Source organism: Astyanax mexicanus, chromosome 1, assembly GCF_023375975.1.
Source record: "Astyanax mexicanus isolate ESR-SI-001 chromosome 1, AstMex3_surface, whole genome shotgun sequence".
NCBI classification, from domain to species: Eukaryota; Metazoa; Chordata; class Actinopteri; order Characiformes; family Acestrorhamphidae; genus Astyanax; species Astyanax mexicanus.
In genome coordinates, this window is record NC_064408.1 from 76325807 (window position 1) to 76339472 (window position 13666).

Genomic DNA, 13666 nt, shown 5'->3' on the forward strand with positions numbered 1-13666 from the left:
TGTCCATCACAATTTATTACCATTCGGTTTAAATATGTTCATATTTAATAGCTAAAACTTTTATGCATTTATCATCTTCATTCACAGTCATGTACAAATTCAACAAAATATCAAGGAATATTTTAAAGTAAAAATTCTGCTTCAAGTAGTTGTGGAAATTGGGTTGGCGTCAACTTGACAATCATCTTCGGCTGAAGTGTGCAACAGTGCAAGAACCGTGAGGGTCCACAAACCGTTCAACATTTCAGCCAGCTTACCCTGAGCTCCAGCTCCAACAGGACTGAAACTGCAACCGCCTCAACCCTAAAGAGGATCTGTTTTAGGAATCTCAGCTGCAGCAGCAATAAAAGCATACACTACCATCCTAATGACATCAGAACATAGAAATCTTGGTCCAACCGACCCTTATTAGAATGAAATAAGATGTAATTTTACTGTTGCTTATTACAATGGTTTTAAACATTATTAAGCTCTATTATTAAACTATTCTTTCCAGGAAGTGAAACACGAATATATTAAATGTTACATGTGGTGACATTTTATCCAGTTAAAAAAAAAAGAGAAAAAAGAAAAAATTGAGACAATACAAATATTACACACAGCCCTGACATATCAAGCTGGTCAGCCATTAAAGTTAGTCTATTGTTATGCTTTTAAGGTTTTGTAGATGAAAAATAAAATTAAAAGTAACCAATTTACAGAACGGACCACAAAATGAGGCTACAGGAAAATTGAGAGTGCGGAGGGGTTCTTCAGTTCACGGCACTACCTCCGCTTCAGAGCAGCATTTCTGCTACCTTTGCTTCCTCCTCCTGTCTTGCTGGATCCTTTAGAGAACAGTTTGGTCATAAACTCAGAGACATCTGGAAGTTCTGGGTTGGGGTTTAGCATGTTCATGGACTGTTCCATTTCCTGTAGAATTATTAAAAAGAAAGACATATTTAAATAAAAAAAAATTCATGGACTGTTGCATAACATTATAATATAACTCTTATATATATATACTCATAACCTCAATCATCATCCCGACTACAGGAAAATCGAGAGTAAGCTGCCTTACCACAAATAAATAAAAATGTGATAAAAATGAAACTGTGAGTAATACATTTCCTTCTGGAAGCTGCTTTCACACAGAAAGCTGGTATGTGCTGCCCTTTTAACAACAATGGAATTAGTGAAGCAACGGTGTCGAATATTATATCTTATTTAGGATACAGGGCACTGCCTTCACCAAAATAAAACATAAAAATGGAACGCTTTAAATATTAATATTCACAAGCACCTTCTGCGTAGGTAAGTTAGTATTGATTTCGAAACCAGAAACAAACAGTTCCAGAGAACTGAGACCACAATCATTCAAGGACAATATGACCTCAGCAATGCAGAAACCTGTTGTTTTGGTTTGTATTCAGTGAAAAAAAGTGAAAACAAAAAACAGTTCTCTTTAAACTAGCTACAGTTCGGTTTAAAACCACCAAGTGGACTCTACACTTAAAACATTTGTACTTAAACTCTTACCTTGTAACTAGCCTACGTGTGCCTTGTGCAAACGGCTTGTGCAATTTGCATAGGTTAACTAAAGGCATAAACAATTATGTAACCCCATCCTTTTTTGTCTGTTCTGAAAATTGTAAAGTGAAAGCAGCTTTAACATACTTCACAACAGAACTGTACTAACACGTAGTACTAGTACTCTTAGCTTTGGTGAAGCTAAAAATTGTATTTTAATGCTCTGCAATGTCTACATGCTCTGTACCTTACACAATTACTTTAATGTAGCAATTAGTGTCACTAGACCTCTGGTCGACCAGTGGCAGTTGTTTAAAAACAAACATACAAAAAAAATTTACCTTTCTCATTTCAGGATCGTTGGTGTTGACCACTTTCGGGAGCAAAACAATGATAAGCAAGGGAAGAACCATCATCATGACCTGTGCAGAGTACAAGAAAGAAAGGTTTAAACAATATGGAAATGTAGCTCATACAATATATATTTAAATAGCATATATTCATCATTTAAGTGAGAAAAGCTCTTTTATACATTTGCATATTTGAGGGATTTTATTAACTTGCCCTGAAGCAATAGCAATTGTATAGGGTTGCACACTATACTGCTATACTTCAATGTTTTCATTAAAATAAATAAATACATAAATAATTTCTGTGACTAACTTTGATAACATATTCAAATTCAAGTGTCATTCCCAGTAGTATCTCGATGAACACTGATCTTTGTTTACTAATTCATAGTAAAGTCAGACCTACAAAAAACTATTTAACACAGGTCTTTCTATACTACTGTGTTTTAAACGAAACAAACAAATGTTACCATGGGATTCATGAGGAAATCAGTCCAGCCCCAGGTCTCCCGTTTCATGAAGTACGTATGTGGTCCACTAGATCGCAGCTGAAGAGGATATGGCTGTCGGAGGACCTCTGAGGTTTTGATGTAATTCACCAAGCGTGCTCTGTAGTGCAATGCAACAACCTGAGTACAGCTCAGCCACTCATGAATTTAACAGTAGCATTACAAAATCTTTGTTGAGTCTTAAGTGTAATGACCAATTACCTCATCTTGCCTTTAGAGGTGATGTCCACACGTGCTGGCTCAAATCTGTAAGATGGTGATATGACTTCAACAACATAGGAACCTGAAGGTACATCATGCACGGCAAAGCTTCCATCAGTTCTGTAGACAGGATGAAAAGGGTTTTAGAGGTTTTTTTTTAGCTTTAGTTTAACAAAACAGTAGGAAACAGATGTCTGAAGTGTTGAATGTCTAAAATCCAGACATATTTTGAATCGGTTACAAATACATTGATCAAGACCAACTATACTGTTCTGACTGGTCTGAGTAAAGTAATAATGTAAAAGACTTCAAACGTTAAACCAATGACTTGAAAAACTGAGTGTGCAACTTATTAACCCACAAGAACCCAAGGTGTTACAGCATCTTTAAACGCTGGTTTTAAAGTTTCTTACAGCACTCATTCCACATTTTACCTCATGAATCCCTAAATGACATATTGAACAACATGCGAGCATCACAGGACAGTGTGTAAATGTGTAAACATCTGACCTTATTTACAAAAAAAAAAAATAATGTACCAAGTATTTAGGTTAGGTGTACTAACAATTCAAATGCTTCAAATAAATGTTTTACATGCAATATATTTTTATATATTTCTAGAACAAAATGTAAAATAAAATGTGTATTGAATTGAGGGAATTATTTAGCTAGCTCAGGTCTCTACATATGATTTTTAGCTGGGCACAGAGTTATACCCAAATCAAACCACTCAGGTATCCTGTTTGCGTCTTAATCCTCTTTGCTCTGAAATACATTTTTGAGAAGAAAAAAATTTTTTTTTATAAGCTTGGGAGGGCCTGTGGACATATCAAATATTAATCTCTAATTTGACTTTTGATAACAAACTGGTCATTTGGATCAGATGTTTTAGAGCAAGGAAGCACCCAAGACAAGCAGGAGTGTTCTTCCCGCATAACACTGTCCAAAGACAATAAATGAAACAACACTGCATTTGTTTACAACAAGAATAAAACAAGCAAAACTACTTTACATATTCTTGCACATATAAATATTTTTATTTATTACCCACTTGTTTGTCTCAGTGCATTGAATGTAGACATGCCTTGTAATATTATATTTTAAATAAATAAATTCATAAATACATAATAAGGTTTGGTGTGGTATGGAAAAGTGTAATAACCAAACGTTTGCAATAGATGTATAAACACTAAATCACTTATAGGTATATTTCTGTTTAAAGATAATTAATATCCTGTTTATTACCCTTTGAAGAAGGGTAAGTCATGACATTCTTTAAGATTTACAAATATGTTTTATTTTAGCTTAGAACAAGCTGGCAGCTCAATGTGAATACTAAGAATAAGACTAAACTAGTTCATACAGAGCCCCTAACACGACATAAGGGGTAAAAAACTAAGGCAGTGGCCCGAGACCCTAATGTGTGACAAAGATTTAAATAAAACAAGAGAACAAGATAATTAAGTCGTATGGACGTATTAAAGCGTGGAAACGAGATCCTAAAGTGCGACAACGATTTAAATAAAACGTGAGACGATAATTAAGTCGTATGGACGTATTGAAGTGTGGAAATGAGATCATAAAGTGTGACAAGGATTTAAATAAAATGTGAGAACAAGATAATTAAGCCGTATGGAAGTATTAAGTAGTAGCGTGGGAACGAGATTATAATGTGTGGCCGTCGTATGGAGGACTTAATTATCTAATTCCCTCGCTTTAATAAGTGGCTGGCACGAATTATTATTATTATTTTTTTTACATGATGACCCCGTAAGTTAGCTATAAAAGGCTGTTGTTGATATAACGTATTTGGCTACGGATGTCACCAATAGAGGTTTATCAAATTAGCTAACCTAGCTCGCTAGCCGGTTAGCATTACCGTTCAGCTCGTAGCTTGACAACAGTAATAACTAACGCTGGCTTACGTTAGCTACGGTTATCTCCAGAATTTGTCTCCAGAATGTTAGCCGCCGGTTTAACGAAACTTACCTTAAGAAACCCACATACTCGCCTCCCTCTACGAGTACCCGGGCTGAGGACACCCACTCCTGCGATTTAACTCCGGAGACGATGGCTCTGCCCTCGATCTTGAAGCGGTCTCCGCCGGCCGGGCCAGCCCCAGCCCCCGCACTAGGCCCCGAGTCCGGATCCGAGAACGTACACGACACCACGGACAGGGACTGCAGCAGGAGAAACACTTCTACAGCTCTACTGAGCGGCTGCATCGCGACCAGCACACGATAAACCCGCTGTTAGACCTTCAACACGGTGAGTGGAGAGCTGCGCTCGCTTCAGCGGAGAGTCTCAGCGATACGGCGACACAAGAACAGGCAGGCTGGAGAGCGGAAGTGCGGAGACACCACGTGACCGCGTTCACCCTGACGACACTCGCTTAGCTACAGATACAGATCCTGAAGAGACACCAGCGCTAAAAAGATAACGCCAATACTACTTAATCACACAGCACAGATCACACCACAGCTACATATCCACAAAAACCCCATGCTAAAACACCCTAATAGAGATTTTTGTCAGTATGAAGCGCACTCACGACTGATATACAGGCGTGTATAAATACACATACACACGCAGTTGAGAGAGGCACAGAGGCCCTCAGGAGCAGAGGCAGATGGGCGTCAGCTTGGGAGGTGGAGGGTGAGGGTGTAGAAAGTGCCTCTCTCACCTGTTCACTATTGTCCAGCGATGGCTTACGCTGCGTTTACATTACCAGGCTGAAGTGACGCAAATCCAATTTTTTAAATCTAATTTCAAATCGAAGCCATTTTCATATGTGGTCCTAAATCGGATATGTATCCGATCCATGGACATGTGAAGGTGAACGGTCAAATCAGAATTCATGCGTCTTTTTGCTTTTACGTATGCGCTACGTGCTTCTCTCTTGTACCCACACATCTCGCTGTGCAGCTATAGCTGCAAAAACAAGCCGAATGGCATTTGTTAAACTTAAACTGTGCATGTACCTCAGACCAGCTGCTCACCTTTATAAAGCTAGGAGTCCTCTCTCATGTTTTTTTGTTGTTGGTGAAGGAGGCGACGTTTATACACGGATCACTGTGCGCATGTTAGGCGTTTTAAGCACAGATTCGTTCACATTACACACAGATACTTACATTTGTGAATGTGAACAGTCAAGGCCAAATCCAATCACAGCAAAAAATTGGATTTTAACAATAAGGCTTGTGAATGTAGCCATAGTTACTTTTAAAAAGTAATCTGATTAACTTTACTGATTACTTCTTTAAAAAAAAAACACTAAGTTACTTTATGGATTACTTAATTTTAAAAGTGACTTTGAACAGCTACTGACAACACCCCCCACCCTCACGCACAAACACCTGCTGCCTTAACAAAGCAGTTTTGCCAAAACTCACTTTACTGGAAGCTTTTTTCCACCTTTCGGACTTGTTTTTTAAGTGTGCCACTGCGACTTCAAATGTTTCTACAAATTTGACGTTGTGTTTTTGAAGCTAGGTAGCACTAGTTTTAGCTTGTTGTTATTTTGGTGTGGTTGCAGCCAACAGCAACCATTGTAAATTCCAGCAATTAAGCAATGACATGTTCCTTTATTCTGATAACTGCCTCTCGACCATGGTTGTGATGCTCAGGAGAGCTAGTTTCCACCGTAGCTCTTACCCCTTCCACCCGTTCTGGGGTAATACCCAAATTTACTGGGCAAAGTACTGGGCATTTACTGTAGCCAGCTTGGTCATGACATGAAAATAAAAGTGGCCGTGCTAAAACAACAAAAATGAGCGAGAGAGAGAACTGCATCACCTAGGTGACTACACATCCACACTACAAGTTAACTAAGTAACACTTTACTAGCATGCCAAATTTCATCAGCCTTATAAAGAAGTACAGCCACTGCTGGGACTTGGTGTGTACTGTGAGACCAGATAAAATCCTTACTGCTGTGAATGCAGAGCAATTTAAACAACTTAATTTTCTGGAACAATTTGAGGGAATAGATTGATTAACTGAGAGAACAGATTCGCTCTCTAAATATAACTTTCTACCTTGTTTAGAAGATGCATACCAGCATATAAAGTGTAAGCCAAGGTATTTAATTATATTATAATCCACCTTCTATTCCATCAAGAATACACCTGCAGCATATAGTTGTACAATCTCCTCAGAAAAAAATATTGTATGTGGTTTCAGACCCTAGCCATTTAACCAGTGTAAAATGTGGTACACATTTCAGCTAAGGTTTATTTGCAGCTACCTTTCTCCATTTCATCTTATGTTCAGTCTGAGAATTGAGATTGAGGTCTGGTGGTTTTATCAGTCAGCCAATCTGCCTTGTTTTCATTATGTATACTGAACCAGTCACTGACAGTGCTTATTGACCACAATAACATTGGTTCTGGGTTCATGCTGAAAAACCTACTATTCTCTAGCTGGAAACAAGCTTTGATGAAGCACTCTGTTAAAGGAAGAGTGGGTCAAATGTACAGGACCTCTAGAGACTGACCTTACACAACTGGTGCTGTTATTAAAGCAAAAAGCCATGTAACCAGGGATAAAGAAGGTAAAGAAAGGAATTTGGCAAATGTTCGGTTTTGGCTTGTAAAAACTCCCTCTCTCAAAATGTAAGGTTTTATAATAATAATAAGCATTGTTGGCAGATTTTGTAAATTTATTTAAAAGCTGATTAAAAGAAAAATCACCATTACTTATGCACGCACACATACAAATATTTCAATCATGAACAGGCAAAAGAGAGTGAAAGACCTAATAACTTAAGACTGCTGGACTTGGAATTCTTCAATCAAAGTCGGTGCACCATATGCTCAGAGACACGATACATTACATCATCACATCCACTTCAGTAGACGCACACCGTGGCACTACCAGTGTGTCAGCTAAAACCTCCGATTGGCACTTCTGTGAGTTGCCTGATTCCATACAGTCTCATGGAGTTGAAAGTGTGCCAGTAATTAATAAAGTCCACTTCAATGTGAAGCAGTCGTTCAAAGTTTGCAGGAAGGGTTTCACCTTTTAAGAAATGTCTCCAGTTTTGATGTAGGGAGTGTCTGAATTGTTTAGTTCATCTATCATCCCATTCACAACAGCTTCCTCCTCTGGAGTAATAGAAATCATCAGTTCATTTGGCTGCAGTTCCTCAAGGAGCAGCCCAGAAAACTGCAGCAAGTGCATGTAGTGGTTGGTTCCTCAGTGTGCTACATTGTTACTTCAGCGTAATTGTGACAGATATGATTCAATAGCCTAGAGAGAAAGAGAGAAGGAAAACATGAATAAGAGACCCAATAATACTTCCATAACATATGCTAAAAATATAAATAAGGTGCACCAAACCTTGGTTATTTCACCCACGGTTCCAGGGACTGAGGCCAATCGACTCTCCTCATCCCATAAGTCAAGCAGCTGCCTTCTCATAGCTTGAATATTTCTGAAATCCAAAATGTTTTGTACAAACTTAAATTTGTAAACACAATAAAACATAGTATTGTACTGTACTGAATTGTATGAGCACTTTTTTAGGAACACTATACAAGTACACATGGTAACACCTTAAGTCTCTCAAGACTTAATTTAACTTAACTTAATTTCTTAATGGCACGGTTTCCACAAGATTTTGGAAAATCATCTTTGAGATTCTGATCTATTATAACATAACTGCATTATGCACTTTTGCCATTAATTTGGCTGACAAGATCACTGCACAAATTGGCACATACATAGTTGTTCCTAATAAACTGCTTTTGTAAAGATTTTGTTAATAGAGATAATACCTGTCACTTGAACAGCCATCTTGCAAGCGTTTGCCATCTGAGTATAGTTCAGGCCACCATTTTTTAATGACAGACTGAACCCAGTGTAAAGCCACAATGAGGTGCCTACATGAAAATAAACAAATTATAACAAAAAAATAATTAAATATGGGTACTTCCACTTGGAACTGATTTTCACAATAAAAAATAACTTACGCTTCAAATTTACTGAGAAGAATTGTCTTCACTTGTGGAAAAAGGTCTACACAACAACCAATGGATATACATTGCTGTTCGTCTTGAAGGCTAAAAAAAAAAAAAAAAAAAAGAAAAATATAGAATACTGTTAATACGATTCAGAAGTAAACTGTTATTCTACTATCTTAACTATTCAATGCAGTGCAGCAAAAATTATTAATTTTATTTCTGAATGCGTAATACTAAATATATACACACAGAGGGCGAGGGGGGGGGGGGGGGGTACTTTATGGTTTTCACAGTTTGTTTAACTTACCTTTTTGTAAGTACAGGTAGACAATCAACAAGGACCCCAGTGTCTTGTATTCTGTACAATAATACATAAAAAAACAACTTACAAATTCTATTGCAAATACACCTAATACAACACAAATGCAAAAATCCTTTTTTTTTTTTTTATCAAAGGTGAAAGATGACTAAACAGTCTGTAAAATCTTTACCTGATCAAGTAAGCCACAAGTTCACTAGCATTTCTTCGCCAAAGAGTTAAAGCAACATTTAATCTGAGATTCCTTCCAAACAGCACATGAGTCACTGCATCATGATCCTTTGATAACTTTAAGGGAAAGAAAAATGTTATTAGCATAGACATCAAAACATTAATGTCTGTCAATAGGATCAAGCCTACTAAAGGAATACTGCAGTAATTTTCAATCTCATTCTTCTGCATCTGTAGTGCACAATAGATCACCAATTTAAATATTTTTCTATTAGGGATGTGATAAGACTCATCTCACAAGATGGGACACGATATTCACACGAGTTCATGAGAATAAGATGAGATGAGATTTTAAAAATCTTTATATACACTTTATTTTAAAACTGAAATGTATAAATGAAAATATTGTATTTCACTGAACGAGATCTTGTCACATCTCTACTTTCTATAATTAAATACTTCTATGTTCCTGAGTAATTAAAAATTGATTTTTATACTTTTAGATAGACAGATTTTAAGCAAGCTATCTGTTATGTTGTGTTTCCAAAAAAAAAAAAAAAAAAAAAAAAAAGTTTAGTACTATAATTTATCACTTGTTGATCTGCAGCTTCCCTTAGTTTATTCAAAAGGAACTCACCTCAGTAAAGCAGTCACTATACTTGGAGCCAGCTCCTGCCATTTTAGAGGCTTCTGTCAAGTTCACAGGGAACCCACAGTTTTCCTTATAGTGAATGCCATCAATGTCCTCGGCACATGTCAGTTCATTTTCTTTGTTTGCCATGTCAGAGGACCTGCCTGCTGAGGGTGCTCTCCGGCGTACACCAGAGCCCACTGCTGAGAGACGTGTCTTCTTGCTCACCACTCGCTTTGCTTTGCCGTAGTTGTGTGCACAACGTCCCACTGGAAATCTGTCAACAAAGCAGAACCCTCTTTAATGCTTAGTGACAATGTTTTCATCATTTTGCTTCTTTCAATTTAGAAACTGGGTTATGGCTCATCAATTCATCCCAACATTGAGATAAACAGATCATCATGCCCTTATTGCCATGGCTCAAAACTCACCTTTCTTTATTTATTTCTTCCTTATTTAAATAATCCACCTAAAAAGAGAGGATAGGCATACTAGTATTCCTCGAGTCGGCAAAAGTAGCTTTCACTGCTTTTAGCCAACATTTCCCGTCATAAAACTTGCAGTTCAGGGATGTCAAAATGTGTGAACTCACCTCCCTCATGTTCTTTCCATCTCCAAGACAGTTTTGGTGTTTGAAAAGATCAAAGGACTGGGCCTGCATGAGCCTGTGGAATTCTGCATCATTCCCAACATGATTTCCAGTGGCCATAATCAAGAATTCTAAAGAACAATGACAAAAATGTACTCAATGCATGGCAACTACAGTTTTTTCATAAGGCATTGTGGTCCAGACATGAAGTAAAAATACCATGAGTTTTATGGCTCAATCTTATGTAAAAAGAATGATTTATACTTTTGTTTCGAGTGAGCACGTTGCCTACACTCTAGTATTTGTAATGTCAAGATGGTGGCACCCGGAGAACTACCTCAAGGTTCTGTGTGTATACCTTGTGTGTACACTGTGTGTCTTTTTTATTTATTTATTTTATTTTATTTATATATTATTTTTAAAACAAAATGCCAGTGCACTTTCAAATTTCTTAGTGCCTCATTTTAAATGTCAGGGCCCTTAGAATTCAACCAATGAAGTGTGAAATGCTATGCCCCCGCTAGCTTTGGAAACCTGTTGGGAGCATCAGCTAAGAGCACTGGAATGCTCTTAGTCAATTTCACACCAGATTTCTTCTTTAAGATGGTTTTAATACTATAAGCATAGATTCATTTCTTATTCACGATGAGAACAACAGCTGTGACTGCTACAAAGAGTTTTTTATTTACTATCACAATCAGTCAGTGATCCGATGTGTGCCTTCTGTTTCAACCTGTAATGTTAATAAGGGTAAAAGGGCTGTAGATTTAAAGGATACCTCTAGTGTAAAATTGACTTTGGGTGTAGTAAAAAATGATAGAGTACTAACCTTTGTTGACTAGCCCATGTTCGTTCTCCCGCAGCTTTCTGAGATCCAGTCATTTTTTAGCAGTTTCCACACCTCATTGGTAGAATCTAAGGAGCTTTGACATTTAAATCGAGGCATTAATAACTTCAAAAGTGCACCAGAAACTTATTAAAAACCCCTGTTTACATCTCACAGCATAACCTAATCTCTGGGCACCCAAGGTTGTAGCTAACGCTACAGGTTCTAAACAGTGGTTTTAATAAGTTTCTTGTGCACTTTTGAAGTTATTAATGCCTCGATATAAATGTCAAAGCTCCTTAGATTCTACCAATGAGGTGTGGAGCTAATCTGAGCCTGGATAACGGTGTAAAAAGCAATTTATCGGGTCAAAATATGCCCCATACAATCCATTCTAAAGCATTTGTGGACAAACTGAATAAAAATTGCTGGATCTCAGGAAGCTGTTGGAGACCGGAGGTGGGCTATTCAACAAAGGTTAGTACTCTTTATCATGTTTTACTACATCAAAAGTCAATTTTACACCCGAGTTATCCTTTAATTAAGTGTTATTAGCACTATCTGCCTTTAATAACGCATTTCAAGCCCAAATTTAATTGGAAAATTGCACTGTAATTTGGTCCAAGTATGACATATAAATTTATATCCATAACCATTTGAGGTAATGTAATTTGTTTTTTAAAGACAATATAATACATTTATTCCAATAACTACAACTTTAAACAATTCTGTATTCCATCAGAGATCCAACACAACAAACTAGGTAGTATCTGACTTATCTTAAGTCACGTACGGGAAGCAGTCCCAATCAGTTTGACAACATGTAGCTAGCGGCAAGGGCCCAGTCTTCCAAAAGCATCTTATTGCATTAAGAAAATCTTAACATGGAGAGAGAGGGCTCAGTGTGAAGCTTGCTCGTCCATCTAAGAATTATCTTAGTGCTAAGAACCTTTTGGGAAAACCAGCCCAGGACTTTACAAACCACTTTATTAATAACGGATTAAGACGTATATGCTAAAGCTAGATACACTTTACTTAAGTTAGGTTAGCTAGCGGTATCTTACATAAGTATTAGCTATAATTAGCCAACACGGATACGCGTCAGGAATATGTAATGTATCTAATTAACGTTAAAATACCCAATTTTGTGAATCAGCTTTGTCAATGTAAGCTAACCATACGTTTTAGCAAGACAGTTAAATCCTGCACGCAGCAATGGCTTAGCTAGGTAGCTAACGCTAGCTAAACTAGCTAGGTTTAAGCAATCCCTAAAGGAGGAGTTTCCAAAACTCAGAAATGGGAAATCCATGCCCCGAATGTATAAATCCACTCCAGGATTTAGTCCCAACTGCATGGCTGGCTGCAAACTGCAGCGAACCCAATCAAGGCAGTTGGAACGAAATTCTGGAGTGGATTCCTCCTGTGTCTAAAACAGAACTAACGTTAGCTCCTCGGCGTGCTAACCCAGCTAAATAACCTAGCGGTAACGTTACATGTTTAGCCGCCATGAGCAAACAGATTTTGTCAGTCTGGACCGAATATAAAACTGCTAATAACAGGTAACCTGAACGTAATTGAGTGAAAACCGGCACTTTAACGTTGTTACGGTAACGTTAGTTAAAACTTGTGGACGGCCGCCCACCGTTCTATTAGCTAACGCTAGCTAGCTAGCCAGTTTAGCTACCTTGCTAATTAGCAGCTATCACGTTCAGAGTCAGCCAAGTAGTTAGTTAGCTAGCTAGCTAGCGTTAGCCAACCTAACCTAGCTACCTAGCTCATACAGACAAAAGACACAGCATTATTTCAGCTAATTCATTTTAATCTACCCCAGCCGAGACACCCACGAAATCAACTAAATAACAACTCTTCACTACTTCTCTATGCAGCTAGCCAACGATAACAGCTAACTAACTAACCTGTGGTACCGTAGTTACACAATAACATATGGCTGCTTAGTCCCTTCAAGTCTGATCATAACGAAGTTCTCCTTACCATGGCATTTTTGTCAGTTAAGCTCAGTTTCTTCAGCTTCCTACGGCAATATAACACGGTGATAATCTGTGGATGAAACACCAGAAAGGATGACAGCTAGATTTTAATGCACATTCACGAACTGGGCGAAGCCAGCACCATTCAAATAAATACAAACTTTGGCTGCTGGGATTGTGGGATTGAGGGGAGTCTCTGGCGGACTCAAAACCAGGAGCAGGCTGGAGTTTGGCGACCTTCACCGGCGAAACGTGGAAGAGCCTGAAATTTTAGCGTCGTCTTTATCTCCATGCACTTGACTAGAAATTCTATTTCTGATGTGACATTTCCTGTTGCTAGATTTATTGTTCGTCTTTATTTGATAATATACAATGGAAAAAGTATTGAAAATCACAAAAAAATAATAAAAGAAAAAAATACTGTAGTAATAATAATAAGGTGAAAAGGTGTCATTTAAGGTTATACAGCTCTGGAAAATATAAACAGACCACTTCAGTTTCTGAATTAGTTTCTCTGATTTGCTATTTATAGGATATATGTTTGAGTAAAACAAACATTGTTGTTTTATTCTATAAACTACGGACAACATTTCTCCCAAATTTCAGATAA

The 13666-nt window shown here is 37.6% G+C and overlaps 2 protein-coding genes across 3 annotated transcripts; both read right to left on the bottom strand.

The window, feature by feature from the left end:
* emc7b (ER membrane protein complex subunit 7b) lies at nt 1–4950 on the bottom strand. The gene is made up of 5 exons (XM_007235264.4): nt 4559–4950; nt 2570–2689; nt 2330–2468; nt 1851–1931; nt 1–912 (listed from the first exon to the last, which is right to left on the bottom strand). Exons 1-5 carry the CDS (start codon nt 4792–4794, stop codon nt 766–768), a joined length of 723 nt encoding a protein of 240 aa, XP_007235326.2. The 5' UTR covers nt 4795–4950; the 3' UTR covers nt 1–765.
* A 1683-nt stretch (nt 4951–6633) lies between these two features.
* katnbl1 (katanin p80 subunit B-like 1) lies at nt 6634–13261 on the bottom strand. 2 transcript variants are annotated; one of them, XM_049483397.1, is made up of 10 exons: nt 13061–13261; nt 10246–10373; nt 10085–10122; nt 9660–9930; nt 9024–9139; nt 8840–8890; nt 8542–8631; nt 8347–8451; nt 7910–8003; nt 6634–7819 (listed from the first exon to the last, which is right to left on the bottom strand). In XM_049483397.1, exons 2-10 carry the CDS (start codon nt 10360–10362, stop codon nt 7787–7789), a joined length of 915 nt encoding a protein of 304 aa, XP_049339354.1. In that variant the 5' UTR covers nt 10363–10373; nt 13061–13261; the 3' UTR covers nt 6634–7786. The 2 variants fall into 2 exon arrangements, with proteins under 2 accessions (XP_049339354.1, XP_049339356.1); XM_049483399.1 differs by lacking the exon at nt 13061–13261 and adding an exon at nt 11072–11143.
* Between the last annotated feature and the right edge of the window lie 405 nt (nt 13262–13666).